At 39.0% G+C, this 20,590-nt stretch overlaps 2 protein-coding genes across 22 annotated transcripts in view; one reads left to right on the forward strand and one right to left on the reverse strand.

Annotated features, from left to right (window-relative positions):
- The window catches only part of FUBP1 (far upstream element binding protein 1), a 34,393-nt gene extending 27,962 nt beyond the window's left edge, over nt 1-6,431 (reverse strand). For all 18 annotated transcript variants that reach the window (XR_006885996.1, XR_006885995.1, XR_006885993.1 and 15 more), the window contains exon 1: nt 6,177-6,431. Coding sequence is in view for 14 of the 18 variants with exons in the window: in XM_046645211.1 (XP_046501167.1) it covers nt 6,177-6,296 (120 nt within the window). In the remaining 4 variants the exon portion in view is untranslated. The remainder of the gene's footprint in view (nt 1-6,176) is intronic.
- A 195-nt stretch (nt 6,432-6,626) lies between these two features.
- DNAJB4 (DnaJ heat shock protein family (Hsp40) member B4) overlaps nt 6,627-20,590 on the forward strand; it is a 44,923-nt gene continuing 30,959 nt past the window's right edge. Inside the window, exons 1-3 of one of the 4 annotated variants that reach the window (XM_046645222.1) lie at nt 6,627-6,910; nt 7,220-7,263; nt 11,116-11,320. The gene's annotated coding sequence lies outside the window, so the exon portion shown is untranslated. Of the gene's footprint in view, nt 6,911-7,219; nt 7,264-11,108; nt 11,321-20,590 lie in introns of all 4 variants that reach the window. The other 3 variants (XM_046645224.1, XM_046645221.1, XM_046645223.1) reach the window with 3 other exon arrangements.

The raw sequence follows: 20,590 nt of genomic DNA on the forward strand, positions 1-20,590 counted from the left end.
GGTTAAATAAAATATGTGACTTGCATCATAGTTCTATTGGACAATCTTGTTCTAAGGAAACATGGCATGGGGGTGAAGCCTGGGAAACTGTACCTCTAAGAAAGCCTCAGCTATAGAACCAAAATCATTTCATTCTTAAAAGACCTTTAACTTTTAGAGCTGGGCACATAATTGCTTGCACTTGAGTAAACAAACATCATATAATAAATGCAGTCTCAAGTCCCAAGTAGGGCACAATCAACGGTTATTTATCTATGAAAGGGAAAATAGAATATTACCAAGTGCCAGCTATAGGCCAAAGCCCACACTATAATAAGTGTTTTAAATTCCTTTTGTCACTATGAATCATCACAACGACCCTATGAGGTAGAGAGAACTTAGTGAGATGGAGATCCATTTTACAGTCAAAAAAAATGTCAAGAGGTAACTTAACTAAGGTTATATGGTAAGTCAATGGTGGAGATGTCTCAATTTCTACACAGCTCCATGCTAATTGCCACAAGGGGTAATCACTGAAGATGGGTGATAGGGTCATTAGAGTTCATTATATTCTTCTTTCAATTTTGAGTACGTGTGAAAATTTCCATGATAAAGAATTAAAGAGAAAATCAAACTTTTGGTGACTGGAATTCCCCCAAAGAGATCCTGATAAAGAATGAAACCAACTGCTTCAAGCTTCATTATAATTAGGAAACTGGAGAGGGTAAGAGGATATTCAATGACTTGGTTCTTAAATCCACTATGTATCACCTTAGTCTAATATATATACACACCAGCTCTCATAAGGCAACTGTACCTCCAAGGCTTCTTAGATTTCCCTTTCCCCCATCTGTAAATGCAAACATCTACCACAAAGCATACCAGGATTAACTACAAAAATGCCTGATACAAAAAGGTCTAAATTTTGGGGCTGACCCGGTGGCATAATGGTTAACATCGAGTGCTCTGCTTCAGCAGCCTGGGATTTGCGGATTTGGATCCTGGGCATGGACCTACATACCACTCATCAAGCCATGCTGTGGCAGCATCCCACATACAAAATAAAGGAAGAAAGGCACAGATGTTAGCTCAGGGCCAATCTTCCTCACCAAAAAAAAAAAAAAAAAAAAGAGAGAGAGCTTAAATTTTATTTTCCTGACTCCCTACAGATTTGATCAATCTAACCTCCCTTAATCATCTTTCACTTTCTCAAAAGCCTGTTTCTGTCTTTGAGTATCTAATGAAAATCTTATTTCTTTTATGAAAGTTTTCCTCATCACACCTGGAAACAACTGCTTTTCCATCCTTAAGTTTTAAAGCACTTAGCATTTGAATTGTTCCTTAGAAACTTAAATACACTGCCAGGCATTGATGGGCACTGATGTTAGAAGGAAAGTATTTCAGGTCAGAGAAAATAGTACTACTAATGATAGGAAAATGGTTTAGGCTGTGAATACCTTCTGCAGTTATAAATGCTCTGAGTTTGCAGAGCAGCACTCCTTGAACTCCAAGGAACTTCTGCATAGAGAAAGGTTACTCATTTTTATCCCCTTATTCATTAAATAATTCTAGTACTTGTCAAATTAAAATGAAAGTTGATACTTAGTTCACTCAAAAGAATCAGTTAACACCATCTCAAAAATTCAGAACCAACACAAAGATACTAGACAAGAGATTTAGTAAGAACACTAACACAGATTTAGTCAATTCTTAAGATCAACAGAAAATATGTATTTCCTAGGTCACTACAAGAAGGATTAATTTGGGGCCGGTCCAGTGGCACAGCAGTTAAGTGTACACGCTCCACTTCGGCGGCCCGGGGTTCACCAATTCCGTTCAGATCCCGGATGTGGACATGGCACCGCTTGGCAAGCCATGCTGTGGCAGGCATCCCAGATATCAAGTAGAGGAAGATGGGCACGTATGTTAGCTCAGGGCCAGTCTTCCTGAGCAAAAAGAGGAGGACTGGCAGCAGATGTTATCTCAGGGACAATCTTCCCTCAAAAAAAGAAGGATTAATTTAAGAGAAATAATAATTCATGAAATCTAAACTCCACCTATATGAAATTTTTATTAGACTAGCAGAATTTCGTGTAGGCAATTTCTTTGATTTTAACTTACAATAATAATTCAAGCTTTCCATTTGGACCTTGGTCTACTTCTCAAATGAGTATTTTTCATGCTTTCATTGTTTTAGCATTTTTCACCTTTCTTCATTGACTATTCCTCAAACCCAAGAATTTTGGAGTTGAAAGGCAATTTAAGAGATTATTTAGTCATACACCTGATTTTAGAGATTAAAAAAAGGTGGGGGAGGTGCAAAAGCTGATTCTAAGAACTACCTAAAGGCCAAAATGACTTATCTCCTAATTTTCAGTCCACTATAGGCTTCCCTAGGCTTTGGGGTCCGACTGCAATTTGCAGTAGGTTGTGATTCTGGTTCTACTGCTTTGTGTCCTTGCCAGATTTTCTTAAGCATTCTGTGCCTCATTCACTTTATCTGTACAAAGGAGATAATAGTTTCTACACTTACCTTGGAGGATGGTTATGAAACTGCAATGAACTAATACAAGATATGTTTAGCACAGAGCCTAATACGCAGTATATAAATTGCCAGTTATTATGAACAAATCAGCATACTATAATTCAACTACAAAGCATGGTCCACAAGACTTCAAATATTTGATTTAAAAAATTTAACAGATTTTTGTCCTGGCCAAAGATAAAATTACGTTCTATTTGTGAAAACTGTGCCTATGGAAGAATAAAGTATACAATCTCTCTTTGTATCCCTAAGATCTGACATAGCCATATTGTCCGGATTCAAAAGACGAATTTTGAAACAATGTAATTATTTTCAAAACAAAATTTCATTACAACTTTAATTCATTACAGATATTTGTTGATTCAATTCAATAAATACTGAGTACCTACTATGGGCAAGGTCCTGATGGATTCAGTTCCCACGCACCAGAAGTGTGAAGATGCATGAAGGACACTAGAAATATTACTAGGCCATCATTTTATTAACACTGTCCCATCTCTACAACACAGGAATCTTTGCTTAATATTATAATCAAGCTTTGCTATCCTGTCACAAAATGTTAAAAAAAAACACACACTCAAATGCTAGTTTTCAATGAAAAGATTAACAGTAATTAAAAAGTCAACAATTCTATTTTATAAAATTTTCATTGCACTCAAACAACATAATGTAGCCTGAATCACTTTCTACAATTACTAAGGAAGAGATTTTAAGAATAATTGAGTAGATAAAATTACTAATAGTCATGTAGAAGGGAAGGAATGATGAGGGTTGATATTTTCTGCTTAACTTGTGATCTACCACTCTACTCATCCAGTCTAAGTCTCTGATTCACTTCTATCTTCATATAACCTTAAGGAGAACAAAAAAGTAGGTACATTTTAATCTTCCAATGTGTCAGAGAGAGAACTTGTTATTCAGTGTGATCACGAAACATCTAATCAAAGAATCCAAACTTCATCCTCTGGAGTTACAGCTTGAAATACACAAATATAAATTTCTAAGGTGTATACACTGGCAATCCTAAACTTGAGAAGCAACCTGGTGCCCCTGTGCTGAATTTAGCTTAGAGTACTGTAAAAATCTAAAAATTTCACATTAAAAAATAAGCTATCGAGATTCTCTAGAAAAAAGATTGGGAACTTGGCCTAGGTTACCAGATGGCAACAATCAACTAGAGTAAATGCTACCAGGTAGGGACCAGGGATCCTAATCACTTGTCCTCCTTCCCTGCATAACAAAGAACTCTCCAGCTAAAAATGCCAATAGCATCCCCACTGGTACACGGCTCTTTGAGGGCAAGAAGCTGTTCTTATACCTCTTCCTTCCGAAGAACACAGCATAATATTTTAGACAAAGAAAAGAAACTTATGGTTAGATGGGGATTTGGGAAATATAATTCAGTATCCTTTTATACAGATAAGGAAAAAGTGGTTCAGATATCAACCTATCTTGTTCCTTCAGTCCAAGTACTCTTCCTTATATTCCACTTCTACAAAATCAGACAAGCAGCTACACCGATAGAGACATCCTCAAATGTAATCAGAACGGGTAACTCAACTCGAAAGCCAAATTTTGGAATCTCAGATTTAAGATCAATTCTGTAAAAAAAAAACCCCAGTGAGTTATAGCAAAGACATCTGTAAAGAATCATTATCATTACAGCAAGGGCATTGGGGCAGCTGACCTACTGGCATATAAAGAGACTGCAAGAAATTCCATAGTTTGAGGACAACTTCTATGTTCAAAAAGCAGTCTACCTTAATCAGGAGATTATAGCTTAGCCAAATAAGGAAGTCCAATTTTTAATTAAAGCACGGCAAGCCGAAGTCTTTCTGAAATGGTATCCATCTATCTTTTCTCACATCATTTTCCACCCTCCTCACCCCACTCAACACTATCCTCCAGTGACTTCACTCTTGGGTTCTTGTCATTCCCAAACCCCCCATACCTTTGCACATGCTGCTTCTTTTCTCTCACTCATTCTTCAATGCCTTGCTTAAAATATCAGTCCTTTACTTTGGCAGTTAGGCACCCCACTCCCTGGCGTTGTGTACATTGCCTGACTTATAGTAGGAGCTCTATGTTTACAGACCAAGTGTATGAATTAACATTGTCCATATTTGGTCTACTCATCTCTGAAAACATTAATCAGATACTACTATTCATTTGCATTTGGTTCCTTGACTATATCATAGCTTTATAGAAGGCAAAAATCCAATTCAGACATTAGAAAAATCTGCAGTATCTAACTACAGGGTGGTACAAATCAATTCAATATGCTAGTTGAACAAAATTCACATGAGTCTTTCAATCTAATCTAATAAAACCCCACTAACAGAGCGCCTGTCGCTATATAAATGTTTCAGTCACTATCTAAGCATGCTCAGAAGTAATTAAAAAAACTAGATGAAAAAAATCGCAGGATTAGTATTAATGATGACTTTTTGTTGACCCCCCCCCCAAATATTTTTGGTTATAAGCACGTACAGGTACATTCTTATTTATAACATGTTGCTATTACAAAAATAAGAGCGATTTCTTACATCACTACAGATTTTGACTCAAATGATCCTTTCATCGAACTGGAGGATAAAACAGAAGTTAACGAAGTGAACTCCTAATGCAATCAAACATACTACAAAATTAGTTTCGGATTACCATTCGGTTAACACTGTAGACTGAAAACGTCCAGCACCTAATATGCAGAGTGTCAAAAGGAGAAAAAGATTCTTACTTTTGCTTACATATAAGTTCATACCAACATCGCACATTTTTAAGCTGCAATTATATTAAGGGATTACCTAGTAAAGGTAAAGTTCAAATTAAGAAATCATTCACTTTCCTGGAGTACACGTACTTTTTTTTTTTTTTTTTTTTTTTACAGCTCTCGCTGGAGAAAGAAGTGCCTTCAGGGCAAATGTACGCAGCTACGTAATACAAAGAGGTCTGGACAGTTTACGACTCTGAACAGAGAGGCAGATTCAAATTGAAACTTCGGGTATAATGGGCCCGAAGCCATTTTGAGAAATAAGGAGGAAGGACTGGTAGAACACACTGACACGTAAATCCCGCCCTGAGGAAGGATTCCAACCCGGGACACTAGTGCTCTCCGTAGTCTCTTCCTCGTGGGTGTGAAAGTGAAGGAGCCCGAAAGATTAACTGCGAGAGAGAGCTCGAACGAGCTGGAGGCTGTGAAGACTGCTTCAGTGACACATCCTTTCCCTTACTATGGCTCCTGTGGGCAGCCCCTGGTCCTTTCACAAACTCATTACCAGAACCTTCCATACTATTGTGTAAAACTACGCGCGCTTTACTCCAACGGAGAAGGACGTTCACTCCGAGGGAAAGGAAATGCTAAGCCAACTCCTTGGAGAAAGAAGCGCGAGCGCCGCAGAAGCGGGAGAAAGACCTAAAGCCAGCTATGCGTAGCACGCGCTGAGGTTTTAAGTGGCTTAGGCACCAAGAACACAAAACCGAGTTCCGGCCTCTAACCGATATTACCAACGTTGGGAAACGCGAGTCTCGTCACATTTCAGAGCCCAGAAGGGCACTTCTTTCCTCTTCCTGACGCGCGAAGAAGTAGCGGCCTACTCAGCCAACGGCCAATTACCGTGAGCTGTGGGGATCCCGCCGCGCGGTCCAGACTTACCTGCCGGGCTCTCTGAAGCGCATCTTTGAAAGCATCGTTAACTCCTCCACCGCCGCCGCCGCCGCCTCCACCACCAGCTGAGCCAGAGGAGGGTGGAGGCACTGTTGAATAGTCTGCCATGTCTACACTACAGTGGCCGCTACCGCTTCTTCGCAGAGACCTTCCCTCAGCCAACTGCTAAGAAAGAAAGAAAATGGCGGCCGTCGAGCCAGTATCACATTCTTGTGCGACCATCGTGCCGTAAAGGGGCGGGGACTGGAAGAAGAAAATCTCGCGATGTTTTGAAGCAACGGGCTGCTGTGGAGGTGGGGCTGAAAAAGGAGAGGAAGAGAGATATCGCGAGAATTGTGTTTGCGATTTCGCGAGAATGGGGTGTATTTGGCGCCTCCTCTCCGCGCGGCCCTAAGTTGAGGCACTGTGGTTGTTCTTCTGGGGTAGTGTGTGAGACTGCCGCGGCTGCCGCGGTTGGCTCGAGTTTCTGAAAGCCTGAAAAAAGGAGGAATTGTTTCTTATCGGTCGCCGCCTCAGGGAGGAAGTGAGGGTGGATTTTCTGCTGAGGGTCACGCTGTGCATCCACGGGGAAGAGGTGACGTCGATAGACGTTACAACGACGCAACAGTGTCTCGAAAGCGCCGCAGCCGGGAGGGCGCCTGGGAGAAGCGCGCCTCGGCGTCGCGGGTGATGCTCCTGGCGACTTCCGCCAGGCCCAGCGGAAACTCGGCCTGATTTTCACGGTAGTAAAGTATCCCTGTGTTTTACGTCTAGATTGTCAGGTTGTTAGTTTTCTCTCAAGTGGGGATGAATTCAGGCTGGAGGCCTCTGAGCTCCCAAGCCGCTATGGAAGTTTTTGTAATGTGGATGAGGCTGTGGTAATGTGACTGCCCTTTTCTTTACCTTTCAAAACCGTGATTGTTCCTTGAATTCAGTTTTAACCAAACTTAGTAACCTAGTATTGTATGTGCCCGTATCCAGTTTTATTGAGGTCTTTATAATTTAAGAACAGCATCCATTTCTTGACCAAAATTGACTTTATGCCTTCCTAGAAATAGTGTCCTCCGGCCCCTACCTGTGAGAACTCCGATGTAAGGTAATGTTCTGAATTGTCATCCCGGGAGTAGATAAAAAATTTTTTTGTGTGTTTTATGTTGTCTTCTTCAGTTACCAAGTAATTTCAGACTTCAGACTTCCTGAGCATATTGTGGCACGTGATTTACTGCACTAGTAGTGATTTCAGACTCCTTAGGATGCTTTAGGGATTAGGAGGCGATCACAGTGATTTTTTCTAAAATTCTTTCCTTTTACATAACAAAGAACGAGGTGGAATGAACTTTACCAACTTTGGCATTTTGTGCTTTGTGAATTAGGTCTAAAAGTGTACTTTTCCCATTGCTAGTCTTAGTGTAATTGAGGGAAATGTGTGCTGCAGTCTTCCTGATAGCTAAAACGAGTGGGCCCGCTGGCAAAAGGCCCAAAGTAGACAGATAACTACACACTTATGTGCACATAGATACAAGTGGGCCGTCATTTTTCACTACTGAGCTTTTCCTGCCATTTTACCCGTTTATAGGTCTGATTATGTTTTTCAGTGTTTATAGCCATCCCTTTAGATTATTGGGGAATTTATATTTGGAAAAGCAATGAAAATATTGAACTATAGATTTAAGCATAACTGATAAGAAAAATTGTAAAAGCAGTGTTGGGCATTATTGCTAAGTAGAATTTTTTCAGTTATATTTTGAGAAAGTTTGTTCAACAAATGGCATTTATTAATCAGTAACTGATTTTTTCGTATTTGATTAATTAGACTTATATACCAGTCTTTCTGAGCAGCATAGTGTTAACCACAGAGTGGTATAATTTACCTCCAAACAAATAAACTATATTTCATGTCTAACACAATTTTAGTTGTCTCTAAATGTTGAAAATAAGTAAGGACCTTATTTTTTACCTTTTTTTGTTGATTATCCTGGAAGTGTGGGTATTCTAGAATGGGAACCAGTTGGAGTGAGTCTGTATCAGGATTTCTCAGCCTCAGCACAATTGACACTTTTTGGCCAGATAATTCTTTGTTTTGCAGCACTGCTGTGCGTTGTAATATGTTTACAGCATCCTTGGCCTCTACCCATAGATGCCAGTAGCATATTGCCACCTCCCACCCCCACTACCAATTGTGACAACCAAAAATGTCTCCAGGGGCCGGCCTGGTGGTGGAGCGGTTAAGTGAGCATGTTCCCCTTCGGCGGCCCGGGGTTCGCCGGTTCGGATCCCAGGTATGGACATGGCACCACTTGGCAAGCCATGCTGTGGCAGGCATCCCACATATAAAGCAGAGGAAGATGGGCATGGACATTAGCTCAGGGCCAGTCTTCCTCAGCAAAAAGAGGAGGATTGGCAGCAGTAGCTCAGGGCTAATCTTCCTTAAAAAAAAGAAAAAAAAATGTCTCCAGACATTGCAGATGTCCCCTGGGAGGCAAAGTCACCCCCTCATTGAGAACCACTGGTCAGCCTTGATTCCTGCCCCTGCCCCTCCATCCATGAGGAGGTCCTATTTACCGTACTTCCAAGGTATATTCCAAATTCCATTACTTTTTACCTCCACTACTCGCAAGTTACCATCACTTCAGCCCTGGACTGTTACACTAGCATTCTAGTTGGTTTTTCTGCTTGCACCCTTACTTATCTACAATTTCCTTTTCAGAATAATGAGATTTTGTGCAAGAAAGTATATAATATACATGTAAGGTGTCCAAAGTGATAAGTACCCATGTATCGACTCTCTAGGAATGATCTTCAAGGAACAGACCATTACCAGTACCTGTAAAGCTCAAGAGTGGCTACCTGATTGTATTATAATTGTTTTTCATATAATAACTTGAAGGATTTCTTTGAAGCTTAAATTCAGATCATCTCACCTATGTCTTTTCTATTGCACTTTAAATCTTTTCTCTTTGAGTGGCCTGATGGCTCCATATTATCAGGCCACCGTCTCTAAACAGTCCTTCTCATTCTACTTCAGCCACTTTGCTGTCCATGATCTTTCTTGCCTCTGGGACTTTTTATACTTGCTTTTTCCTGTGCCTGATTCATATGCTCTTAAGACTTTTCACGTGTGTGGTTTGTCCTCATCATTCAGGCCTCAGTTCAGATGTCACCGCCTTAGACCATCTCTGACCTCTGGTTGTGCCATTCTGCAGTCACTCTCTATCCCATTACCATGTTCTCTTTGTAGCATTTATCTGAGATTATCTTGTGTTCTGTGTCTTTACTTGTTTATTGTCTCTTGTCTGTTAGAATGTAAACTCCTGGAGAGCAAGGACCTTGTCTGTCTCTACCATTGACCAGTCTCTAACACATAGTCTTAGCATTCTAGGTATTTGTTGAATGAATATTGAAAAATATCTGCCTCTACGTTTTAGTTGGTTTTGTGACCTTGGGCAAGTGACTTAGTCTCTGTGTCAGATTTCTCATCTACATAGTGATCATAACCTGCCTTGCTATCCTTGAATGAGGTATCTGTGAGCTCATCTACATAGTGATCATAACCTGCCTTGCTATCCTTGAATGAGGTATCTGTGAGCTCATCTACATAATGATCATAACCTGCCTTGCTATCCTTGAATGAGGTATCTGTGAGCTCTTCAGAAAGAGGAAAGTGCTATACAAATGGAAATTGGTATTATTAAACGTCTAGTTCAGCTTCTGGTATTTCATAATCAGAAAGGGACAGTCCATGGTACTCCATTTCTGTAAATTTTTTGCATTAAACAGCTATGTTCAGATCTTAGTTTTGGTGAAACCCAGGATTCTGCAACAGCAACTGAATTGTGGGAAAACTGTAACCAGTGACTTTGGATTAGACTATATGTGGTTGATTCTGAGTGCACTCCATCTTCTCAAAGCCATTTGTACTTTGCTAGTTGCTCTAGGTGTTTTCATTATAACTGATGAAATCAGATTTTTCTTGACTGTGTTTATTCCCCTTTGCAGTATAAATCCTCTTAAAAGTGGATGTATTGTAACTAATCTAAAATCGGTTTATTGTGCTTTGAGAGATTGGTTAAATATTCAGCCGAATTATATTTTACAGTCACACTCTTATCACAGAAATTGATATCCATATTTCATCCTCAGGATGAAACAGAAGTCAGTATTTTTAAGGTTATAGAAGCCTGGCAGGGGCATTTAGATTTATCAAATAACAGAATGAAAAGATTAGTAAAGATAGTAAAAGTTGGGCTACTACATGTACTGGCATGGTTCTTCATTTTACCTTCTGCTTTTTTGGTTACCAAATGACTGAGTGAATCTTTTTTAGCATGACTTTTCACTATTGGATTTTTTTTTTAAATCTGTAAAATATTAACAGATTCTTATTTATAGCTACTGGAGAAAAATAATCCATTAGCACTCTTTGAACAGGCATTTTAAAGATTTTATTTTTCCTTTGTCTCCCCAAAGCCCCCCTGGTACATAGTTGTATATTTTTAGTTGTGGGTCCTTCTATCTGTGGCATGTGGGATGCTGCCTCAGCATGGCCTGGTGAGCGGTGCCATGTCCACGCCCAGGATCCAAACCAGCGTAACCCTGGGCCGCTGAAGCGGAGTGCGAGAACTTAACCACTTGGCCAGGGGGCCGGCCCCTGAACAGGCATTTTAGAGTGGCAAAATTGTATAGGCTTCCTGCGTCACCTTTATACCCATCACCTACCTCCTAACAACTCTTAGCCAGAGGGATCTGATAACTTCATGCTGCATGCTGTGTGTCATTCAGACCAGTCCTGTATTTTCCCAGTGCACAGTCACAACAGAGTCTGGTTAGATATAAGGAGGAAAGTGGCCACTTCAAATTAAAGTAAATGGTCTATGATGTTGTTAGGGTATTTGATCAGTCGGTTGGTCATTGGTCTTAATGACTTTTATATCTCTTATTGAGTTTCTAGGATTCTGTTTCAGACTGGTGTGATTGGAAGCAGGAAATACTTGCATGTTAAAGGACAAAGTTGTTAACACAAATGTAACTTTGGAACATTGTGGAGAACAACAGTTTGACCAATGTCTGAAACTGAAGACAGTCCTATATAGTGAAAAGGACTCTGAACTTGGTCCCAGAGGATCTAGATTCAAGTCTGACCCATGTGCCCTTTGGTAAGTCATGCAACTTTTTCCTTTTACCAGCATACCAAAAAGAGAGAGCAGGGGCCAGCCTGGTGGCACAGTGGTTAAGTTCATGTGCTCTGCTTTGGCGGCCCGGGGTTCGCCAGTTCAAATCCCGGGCACAGACCTATGCACCACTTATCAAGCCGTGCTGTGGCTGGTGTCCCACATATAAAGTAGAAGAAGATGGGGGTAGATGTTAGCTCAAGGCCTATCTTCCTCAGCAAAAAGAGGAGGATTCGCAGTGGATGTTAGCTCAGGGCTAATCTTCCTCAAAAAAAAAAAAAAAAAATTTAATCTATTTCTGAAAAGTAGCGAACAATGAAGGATAATAAAAAGTCTTATGTTTTTACACAGTGATTTCTGTCTGTTTTCTGTCTCAGACATTACCATAGTATCATCTCACCCTCAGTTATTACACATTTCTTCTCTGATTTGGATGCTAAATTTGGTCATATATCCTGATTGAAGGGCTGTTAAAAGATTGAAGAACACTAGGATATTCCTCATGACCATCGATTTGCCCTAAATCCAGCCTTTTACCATCCTTGTCATTCCCACCTATTCATAACTGTAGAGCCCTTGGGCCATGGTGCATATCTTTCTCTTTGTCTGGAACACTTCTCACCTCTTTGATTTTACTGTTGCCCAGTGATTTCCATTTTTCCAGAAAGCCTGTCCAGAACTCTCAAATTTGGGGATTCCTATTTGTTCTCATGTACCATATCATGGTGATAATACTGTAATAGTATTTATCATTTATTTGGAATTCCTACTAGATTGTAAGGTCCATGACAGTAGGGTCTAAGTCTTTTTCTCTGTCTTTACTGCATAGCATGCTCTAAAACATAGTAATAGCTAATAATAGCTAGTGGTATATACTGGGCGCTGTTCTAAGTGCTTTACATATATTAAATTCATTTATTCTCACAATGGCTGTAGGAGATAGGTGCTATTAAAATCTTCATTTTGCTGGAGTACAGATAAGTTAACTAATTTGCCCAGGGTCACATGTTAGTAAGTGTTAGAGCTATGATTTGAACTCAGGCAGCCTGATGTGAAAGAATGGGAAGAATCTATAAAAAGTCAAGCAATGAAATGTATCTCTTTGTAATTTCTAAAGTGGGATTCACAACTTAGTATTTCTTCCCTGGATTTTAAAAATATTTGCATTAGTTTTTATCAAGACTTGGGCCAAAATTCGCCATGGGAAGGAAGCTCTTAATGTAAGGTAGTAAAAATAAACTACTTACAAAATTTGAAGAACCCATGTGTTGTATTACATGATAAAATTTTGTTTTTCTTTATTGTTAATTGCATTGGATGGATTAGTAATGTGCCTTACTGAAGTATATAGTGCTTTATGGTGTGTGTGTACATATATATACACACACATGTATACATAACTGTCTGAAGATGACTAGTGTTATTTTTCAAATACATTGTTCAGGGGATTTATGTCTTTGTAGTCCACATCACTAACTAGATTGTAAGCCTCTTCAAGACAAAGATAGAGTTGATTAATTTTAATTTCTCCCCCGTGTTACACACAGCACCTATGATAGTGTTTGTACTGTCTACATATTTGATTCCTCCACAAAATAGCCAATCTGCCAAAAGAAGCTTATCAAGAGTTTTTAGATTAGACTCTTCTGAGAATTCTGAATAAAGTTCTTCACAGTTTAATGTTTTAGAATAATTAATACTTGAGGCAAATTTCTTTGTGAAGGTAAAATAAATTTTATCTGCCTTTTAGGAACTCTTCAGTGAAGGTGGAAGGTTTATGGGAGAAGTGGCGGGGTTTGCTACAATGTCATTCTCTACTTTAGAGGGTGCTTCAAATATAGTGAGAGAAGGAACATCCTTAGTATATCATACAAAGAGCCTCTTTGAATATATACAGAGTGTTTGGCTAGTTGCACACATCTGTTGGCGTCCTGTCTGTAAGCAGGATCTGTCCTTTGACCAGGATCATAGGAGATAAAATGCAGTGCCATAGAATGTATAGGAAATTGCATATCAGTTTAGTGAGAAAAGTTTAGAGCTGCCTGCCCTTGCTAGTAAGCCATGATGCTCCCAGCTTCCCATTACTTTAGGGATAATGCTGGGTTGAAATTTTGGGACTCCTGAAAGCATCTGTCTCAAAAAATTGGTCTTTACCACCCAGTTCTTTTTTTTTTTTAAATTTATTTTTCATTTTTCCTTCTTATCCCCAAAGACCTCCAGTACATAGTTGTATATTTTAGTTGTCGGTCCTTCTAGTTGTGGCATGTGGGATGCCACCTCAGCATGACCTGACCAGTGGCACTAGGTCTGCGCCCAGGATCCAAACCGGTGAAACCCGGGGCCGCCAAAGTAGAGCGTGGAAACTTAACCACTCGGCTACGGGGCCGGCCCCTGCTACCCAGTTCTTGAGTGGTTTTAGCTAATTCTATAGCATGCATTTCAATAACTTATAATAAAGCTGATATATAATGCTGCAGAATATAATATATAATGAAACTGCAGAATAGATATATATGGTTTCATAATTTACTTTAAATTGATCCTATACTTATTCCCGAAATGTGTTTCCAAACCCGTGTCTGCAGCTACCTCAAAGACTCATTTTGCATGTTGCGTCTAAACCAAAATGTCGGGCCGGCCCTGAGGCTGAGCGGTTAAGTTCACGTGCTCTCCTTTGGTGGCCCAGGGTTTCGCTGGTTTGGATCCTGGGCATGGACATGACACGGCTCGTCAAGCCATGCTGAGGCAGCATCCCACATGCCACAACTAGAAGGACCCACAACTAAAAATATACAACTATGTGCTGGGGGCCTTTGGGGAGAAAGAGGAAAAATAAAATCTTTTAAAAAAAACACAAAAAACCAAAATGTCTAAAATAAATTTACTGTTCCATTCTCTTTATTTTATGGTCAAAAACATGGTTTTTTTTTTTTTTCCCCTTCCCTACTTGGATCGTATGTTTATGCATCATTGGCTTTCACTTCTGTTACATTTGCCTTTTGCACTAAATTTTTAGCCCAAAAAGAGTCCGATAAAAAATTATCTTTTTTCATGAAACTTAACCTGACTAACCAATTCCAGTGATCCCCAACCTCCACTCCCAGAGACTCTGATTTAATTGACCTATCTGTATATGTAAAAACTTCCTAGATTGATCCTTAATGTGCAACCTACACTTGAGAACCACTGAAATATAGCAAATCTCTGTGCTCTGTCAGACTTTTGCTTATTTTTAATGCCTTGCAGTTTGTTCTCTAGTTTTTATGGTCATATAGTCTTTAGAACTCAAGGTCTAGAAACATTTTCTGTTTTTGAACCCTGTCACCTTTTTGTTGATCTAGGCTAGGGCAATGTTTCTTAAGAGTCACCAGCGTCATCTGGAGTGCTTTGTAAAAATGTGGATACCAGGGCCCCACCTGAACCTAGTGAATCATGTTTTGGGAAGTCTACATTAAAAAAAAAAGCATCATATTTGATTCTTAGGCTCATCAAAGTTTGAAAACTGCCCTTTTATGCAAAAAGAATATTTAATAAGTACAGATTAAGCTGAATTAAATTTTGTTTCCCCAGCTAGACTGTAGTAAATGTTCTAAATACAGAGATCTTGTCCTCTCTCCTTTTTCCTCTGTATAGGAAAGAGGGCTAGTGAGGAACTGGATCTTACTTTTTGCTTTCCCCAGTAGAGCTTAGTGCTTTTATGTTGGTAAATCTTAATAAATATCAAGTTGAATTCTGTATTATTATACTTACCATTTTCCTGCAAAGCTAGAGCTCAACAAATTATTGAATATGTGGTTATGACTGTTGAGGGCCTTTGAGGCTAGATTGCACTGAAGAGTAGCTTCACTCAAGCTTTCCTTAGAATATCAGACTCGGAAAGACCTTAAAGATCATCTAGTCTGTTTCTTTCATTTTATGGTGGAGACACTTGTGACCCAGATTGCTTGAGTGCCGTGTCCAAAGTGACAAGGTTAATTGCAGAGCCAAGACCAGATTCCTAATGTTGTCCTGTTTATTTCATGAAATAAATTCTATATGAAGCAGTGAGTGGGTTAAAGTTTCAGATGGAAGTTTTCTGCTTCTTAGGTACCAAGGGAAGAAGAATCTGTGCAGAACCGAAAACATCTTGATTTTTGTAATCAGACATCTACTTTTACTCATAAGATTTACTTTTTGAAATATTACTGGAAGATGGAGGATCTTTGCCAATGGAATACTTAACTGAAGAGGGATGGGTATGAGATATAAAACTCACTTGGCATATAGTTTTGTTGTTGTTTTTTAGTGGGACTTTGCTTCTCTCTTCTGACATTTTCATGTCTCTATTTATAGCAGTGATCGCTCTGGAATTTGCCTTCTGATTCTGTTTCTTCTTTTATGTTGCTTCATATTAACTGATATTCTCACTTCATTTTTTAAAAAGTGTATTTGAAAGGACTTGAGAAGGAAAAGAATTAAAATTTTTAGAAAGAGTAATCTGAAATTACTATTTCCCTATGACTTATCATAATCATTGTTTATAACAGGTCATCTAATTGTAGTACCTAATGATACAAATAGTAATTTTTCAGCATAGAATGGTATTTTATTTTTTAAATTTAAAAGCATATAAAGCCTACAATAAATTCCTTTTATTCAGGAGAGAGATTACTTTTAGATTCTTAGCAACCTTGCTCCTTAACTATGTGCTTTGATACAAGTGAAGATGAAGAGATTTTAGTTAGACCCTTTAAATGGTAAGCTCCTTAGGGGCCAGAGCTGTCTTGTTTATCTTTGCGATTAACATAATACCTGGCATCCAGTAGGTCCTTATTAATCTTCTCATTTATTCAGTTCAGTAAAAATCCTGGGCATTGTTCTAGAGATAGAATAGTGAACAAAATATACAACTCTCATCCTCATGGGGCTTATTCTACTTAGTGGATGTTGAATGAAACCATGAATCATTTTGCAAAGACTCCATATTTGTTTTCAGATAGTCATTTGCTTAAGTCTAAAAAAGAGTAGTCTGTAGTTTATTAAGCAGTGAGTTGAAGAGTTGGAATGGGAAAACTTAATGATCATTCATTAAACATTTATTTCCTAGTTTGAGTATGTAAAATTATTTGAAATAATCACATAATTGCTAGTCATTGTCATCCTGATTGTCATCGAATTCATGTTCTTTTTGTAACCCTGAGTAAAGGCCTCAGTTGCTAGCCAGACCACATCCAGGGAACTTCATCTCAAATCAGATACCACTGAGTGCCTCTGACTGTGTTGGCCCAAAACTCCGTTCACACCAAAGTTCTAGTTGCTTACTTGTTTATTGTCTCTTCTTTACAGCAGAGTGAGAGTGCCACAGGCCATCTTGTCTGTTTTAGTCACCACTGTATTCAAGTGCATAAAATAGGGTGCCACATAGTAGATGTTAATAAATATTAACTAAATCAATCCTTGACCACTCAGAATGCAGTTCCCTCCCTACTCATGGCTACAGCCCGCATCTAGTTTTCATCCAGATTACTCAAACAATAAAAATCTTCGACTCCAATATTCTTCTCTCAAGAAGAGTTCTCCTTACTTTAGCTTGTTCACTAATGTACTACATCTGTTCTTCTAGTCTTTTGACACTGCCCCTTTCTTTCAGTCTCTTACTTCCTAGCCTCACTTTAAAAGTTGTCAACTTCCATCCCTTTGTCTTTCAGTTGTGTCCACTCTTTAAATCCACAACTTTTAATCACTTAAAATAGATTTTTGCATTTAGATGAGCTTCAATTCACCATATGCTATGTAAGTGCCAAGTTATTGAGCCTTGCAAGTTTAACCTTTTTAGGATCTCAGTTTGTTCTTTGGTACCCTAAGCATTGTTATGAAAATTAAATGAGATTATCATAATCAGGTACTATTGCCCATAAGTTATGAAAACTCTTATTGAATAATAACCAAAAAATCCAGGTGCAGAGTGGCTCTACAGCTAGTTGATTTAGCAGCTCAACAATATATGGGGTATCCCATGTTTTTTTCATCTTTACCCCCTGCCATCCTCTGCATGTGGCTTAATGCTCCTAATGATTGCATAATGGTTGCCACAGTTCCTGGTGTTAATGCAGTCATGATTGTAAAGTAGAAGAAAGCTTCTTCTCTTTAAAAAGCAAGAAAACCTTTCTACTGCCCCCTTCCCCTGGATACAAATTGGACTAGCCTTGTGCTGAGCAGAACTGAGTCACAGACTTACTCTAACAGGTATCATACTTGGTTTTGAATAATTAAGATTCATCTCCTGGGGCTAAGGAAGAGGCCTCACCTTCCTAGTAGTAGTTATTATTACTACTACATTTGTGAATCTTAGGACTTTGTCCTTGGACCTTTTGTATTTCCTGTCTACATTCACTCTAGTATAATCTTTAGTCTCCTGGTTTTGAAGATCACTTCTATTCACAGTTTTTTATCTTCCCTCTTGACTGCTTCTATGAATACCGGATTTATATGTTCAACTGCCTGTTAGAGATTACCATATGTAAGCTTAATAGGCATCTTAAACTTAATATGTTTCATATTGAACTCCCTAATTTCCCCCTCCGGCTCTTCTGTCTTCCTATGTTAGTAAATAGCAGTTCTTTTCTTTCAGTTTACTGAAGCTGAAAAACCTTGGAGTCATTATTGGTTTCTCTCAAATCCCACATCTAATTCATCAGGAAATCCTATCGACTCTACCTTTAAAATAAATAAAATAGTGCCTCCACTGCTACATCGTGGTCCAAACCACCTGAACTATTGCAGTTCATTCTTATTGATCTTCTCTTTTTTTCTTAAAGGTATGCCTTTTTGTTGTTTTTTTAATTTGGTGAGGAAGATTGGCCCTGGGCTAACATCTGTTTCCAATCTTCCTCTTTTTTTCCCCTTCTCCAAAGCCCCAGTATATCCTAGTTGTAGGTCCTTCTAGTTCTTCTATGTGGGATGCCGCCTCAGCATGGCTTGATGAGAGGTGTATAGGTTCATACCCAGGATACAAACTAGCAAACCCCAGGCTGCCTAAGTGGAGCGTATGAACTCAACCACTAGGCCCCCAGACTGGCCCCCTTATTGATCTTCTGTCCTTGCCCACCATCATTCCCCAGTCTTTCTTAACATAGAAGCCAAAATGATCCCGTCATTCTTCTGCATAAAACTCTCCAGTGGCTTCTCATCTTCCCTCAATCCAAGTCAAAGTCTTAGTGTTCTAGAAGACTCTACACTGTCTAGCCACCTATTATTCCTCTGACCATCTCCCAACACCTTTACCACCCCACATCATCATTCTGACTTGGCTGCGCCTCACAGATGCCTGTCGTTCCCTCACCTCCAGGCTTTTGTACTGGATATTTTCCTCTACCTGGTATGTTATACCCCCACATATATACGTGTGGCTTTCCCCCTTTCCTTTTTGGGGTCATAGTACAAATGTCATTGTCTCTGTGAAGGCATTTCTGGCCACCCCATCTAAAATTTTAATTCTCTTATTTCCCTTTCCTACTTTATTTTCCTTAGTTCCTACCACCATCTAACATCTCATATAGCATTTTTTTAAATGTTTTTAATCATTAAAATATTTTAAAATTATATCTCTCCTATTGGAATGTGAAGTATATGAGGTAGGGATTTTTGTTCATACTGTATCCCCAGTACCTGGAAAGGTGCTGTGGCATGTGGAAGGTCCTTAATAAAATGTTCATGAATGATGTGAGTATCCATTTGTCATGGTTTCTGGTTTTGCCTAGATCCTCAGGAAGATTTAGTAATCCTTTACTTGTTCTGATCAGTTTCCTTCCTGTTTCCTATAATTGCTGTACCAAACCATCGCCATTCTTATCAAATGCCCTACTTGTATACTCAGCTCTTTAGTAGTGGCTCTCCTTTTTAACAAAATTTTTAAGAGCATTGATAGCATCTATGAACTTTTTGGCTTTCCTAGTCCTCTTGCCTTCAAATTTATAAATTTGTCCTTATTTATTTTATTTTAATCTAGAGCCCACTTCTAATTTTGTTCAAATTTCGTCGGTACCCTTGCTACCAAGCCCTCCTATCTTCTCTGTGACCCTACTTAAGCAATCGTTTCTTTTGTTATGTATTTTATTTATTTTTATATGTCTTATTTTCCGCTATATTGTTTTCTTCCTTTCTTGACCGTCTTAAAACTTCCTTTATCCGTCCCTTATTACAATTCTCTCTCCTTTCCTTCAGATGACTTTCTTGATATGTCTAAATTTACTATTCCATTTTCATATCCCTCTTATTATTCAATTTACTAGATTCTGGCTTTTGCCCACAATTCCATCTACCTCATAGGATTGTTGTGAGAGACTAAATAAGGTTATATGTATTAAGTTTTTAGAGTAATGCTTGCACATAGTTAATGTTTTCTTTAGTGCTTACCATGATTAGCTGTAACTGCTGCATCCAAAATCATTCTCACTCTTGTGGGTACATTCTTGACTTTCCTATATCGTTCATGAAACACTATCCTCCTTTTGCTTTTGGGACACCAGTGGTATCAGGATGCTTTCAACTCCAAGTAACAGAATCTCTTTAACAATAAGTTCAATGATAGGTGGTTCCAAGATTGATTCAGAGATGCAACAACACTAGCAAGGACCCAGGCTCTTGTTCTCTTTGTACTCTACTATTCTCACTGTGTCACAGATGTGTACTCTCAGGGTTGTAAGAAAGCAAGCATCATATTTTCATCATCCAAAAGCAGAGGCAGTGCTGGGGTTTCTCCTGGGTAGGTATCTCTTTATAGGGAGGACAGTCCCCCAAGTTCCCAGAGCATTTCCCTTACATCTCATTGGCCACCCCTACACCCGTCACTGGCAAAAGGAAAAGTGATTACTGTGATTGACTTATACTAACCATGGGACTGGGAGAAGCTCCGTCTTTCCTTGAGTTATTACTCTATTCTGGAAGAAGTTAGCTATCCGTTAGCCAGAAAGAAGATAGGAATGGCTGTTTGGTTTGTAATCAGTAGTGTTTGCCATACCTCTCACCTGGCTGATCTCTGATTGTTTCTTCTCGGTGTTTTTCATTTGTCTCCTCTTGATTGATGCGCCCCTTAAAGGCTGGTCATCCCAGAGTTTTGTCTTTGATTCTTTCAAAAATTATTCCTCTCTTACACTTTAAAATACCACCTGTGTTTTGATCTATTCTAAATCTTTATTTCCAGCTAAGGCTTCTTTCCTAAGCCCCAGTTCAGAATATCCAACTCTCTCCTGGATGTTTTCATTCACATTCAGTGCA

This window comes from Equus quagga, chromosome 18, assembly GCF_021613505.1.
Source record: "Equus quagga isolate Etosha38 chromosome 18, UCLA_HA_Equagga_1.0, whole genome shotgun sequence".
NCBI lineage: Eukaryota > Metazoa > Chordata > Mammalia > Perissodactyla > Equidae > Equus > Equus quagga.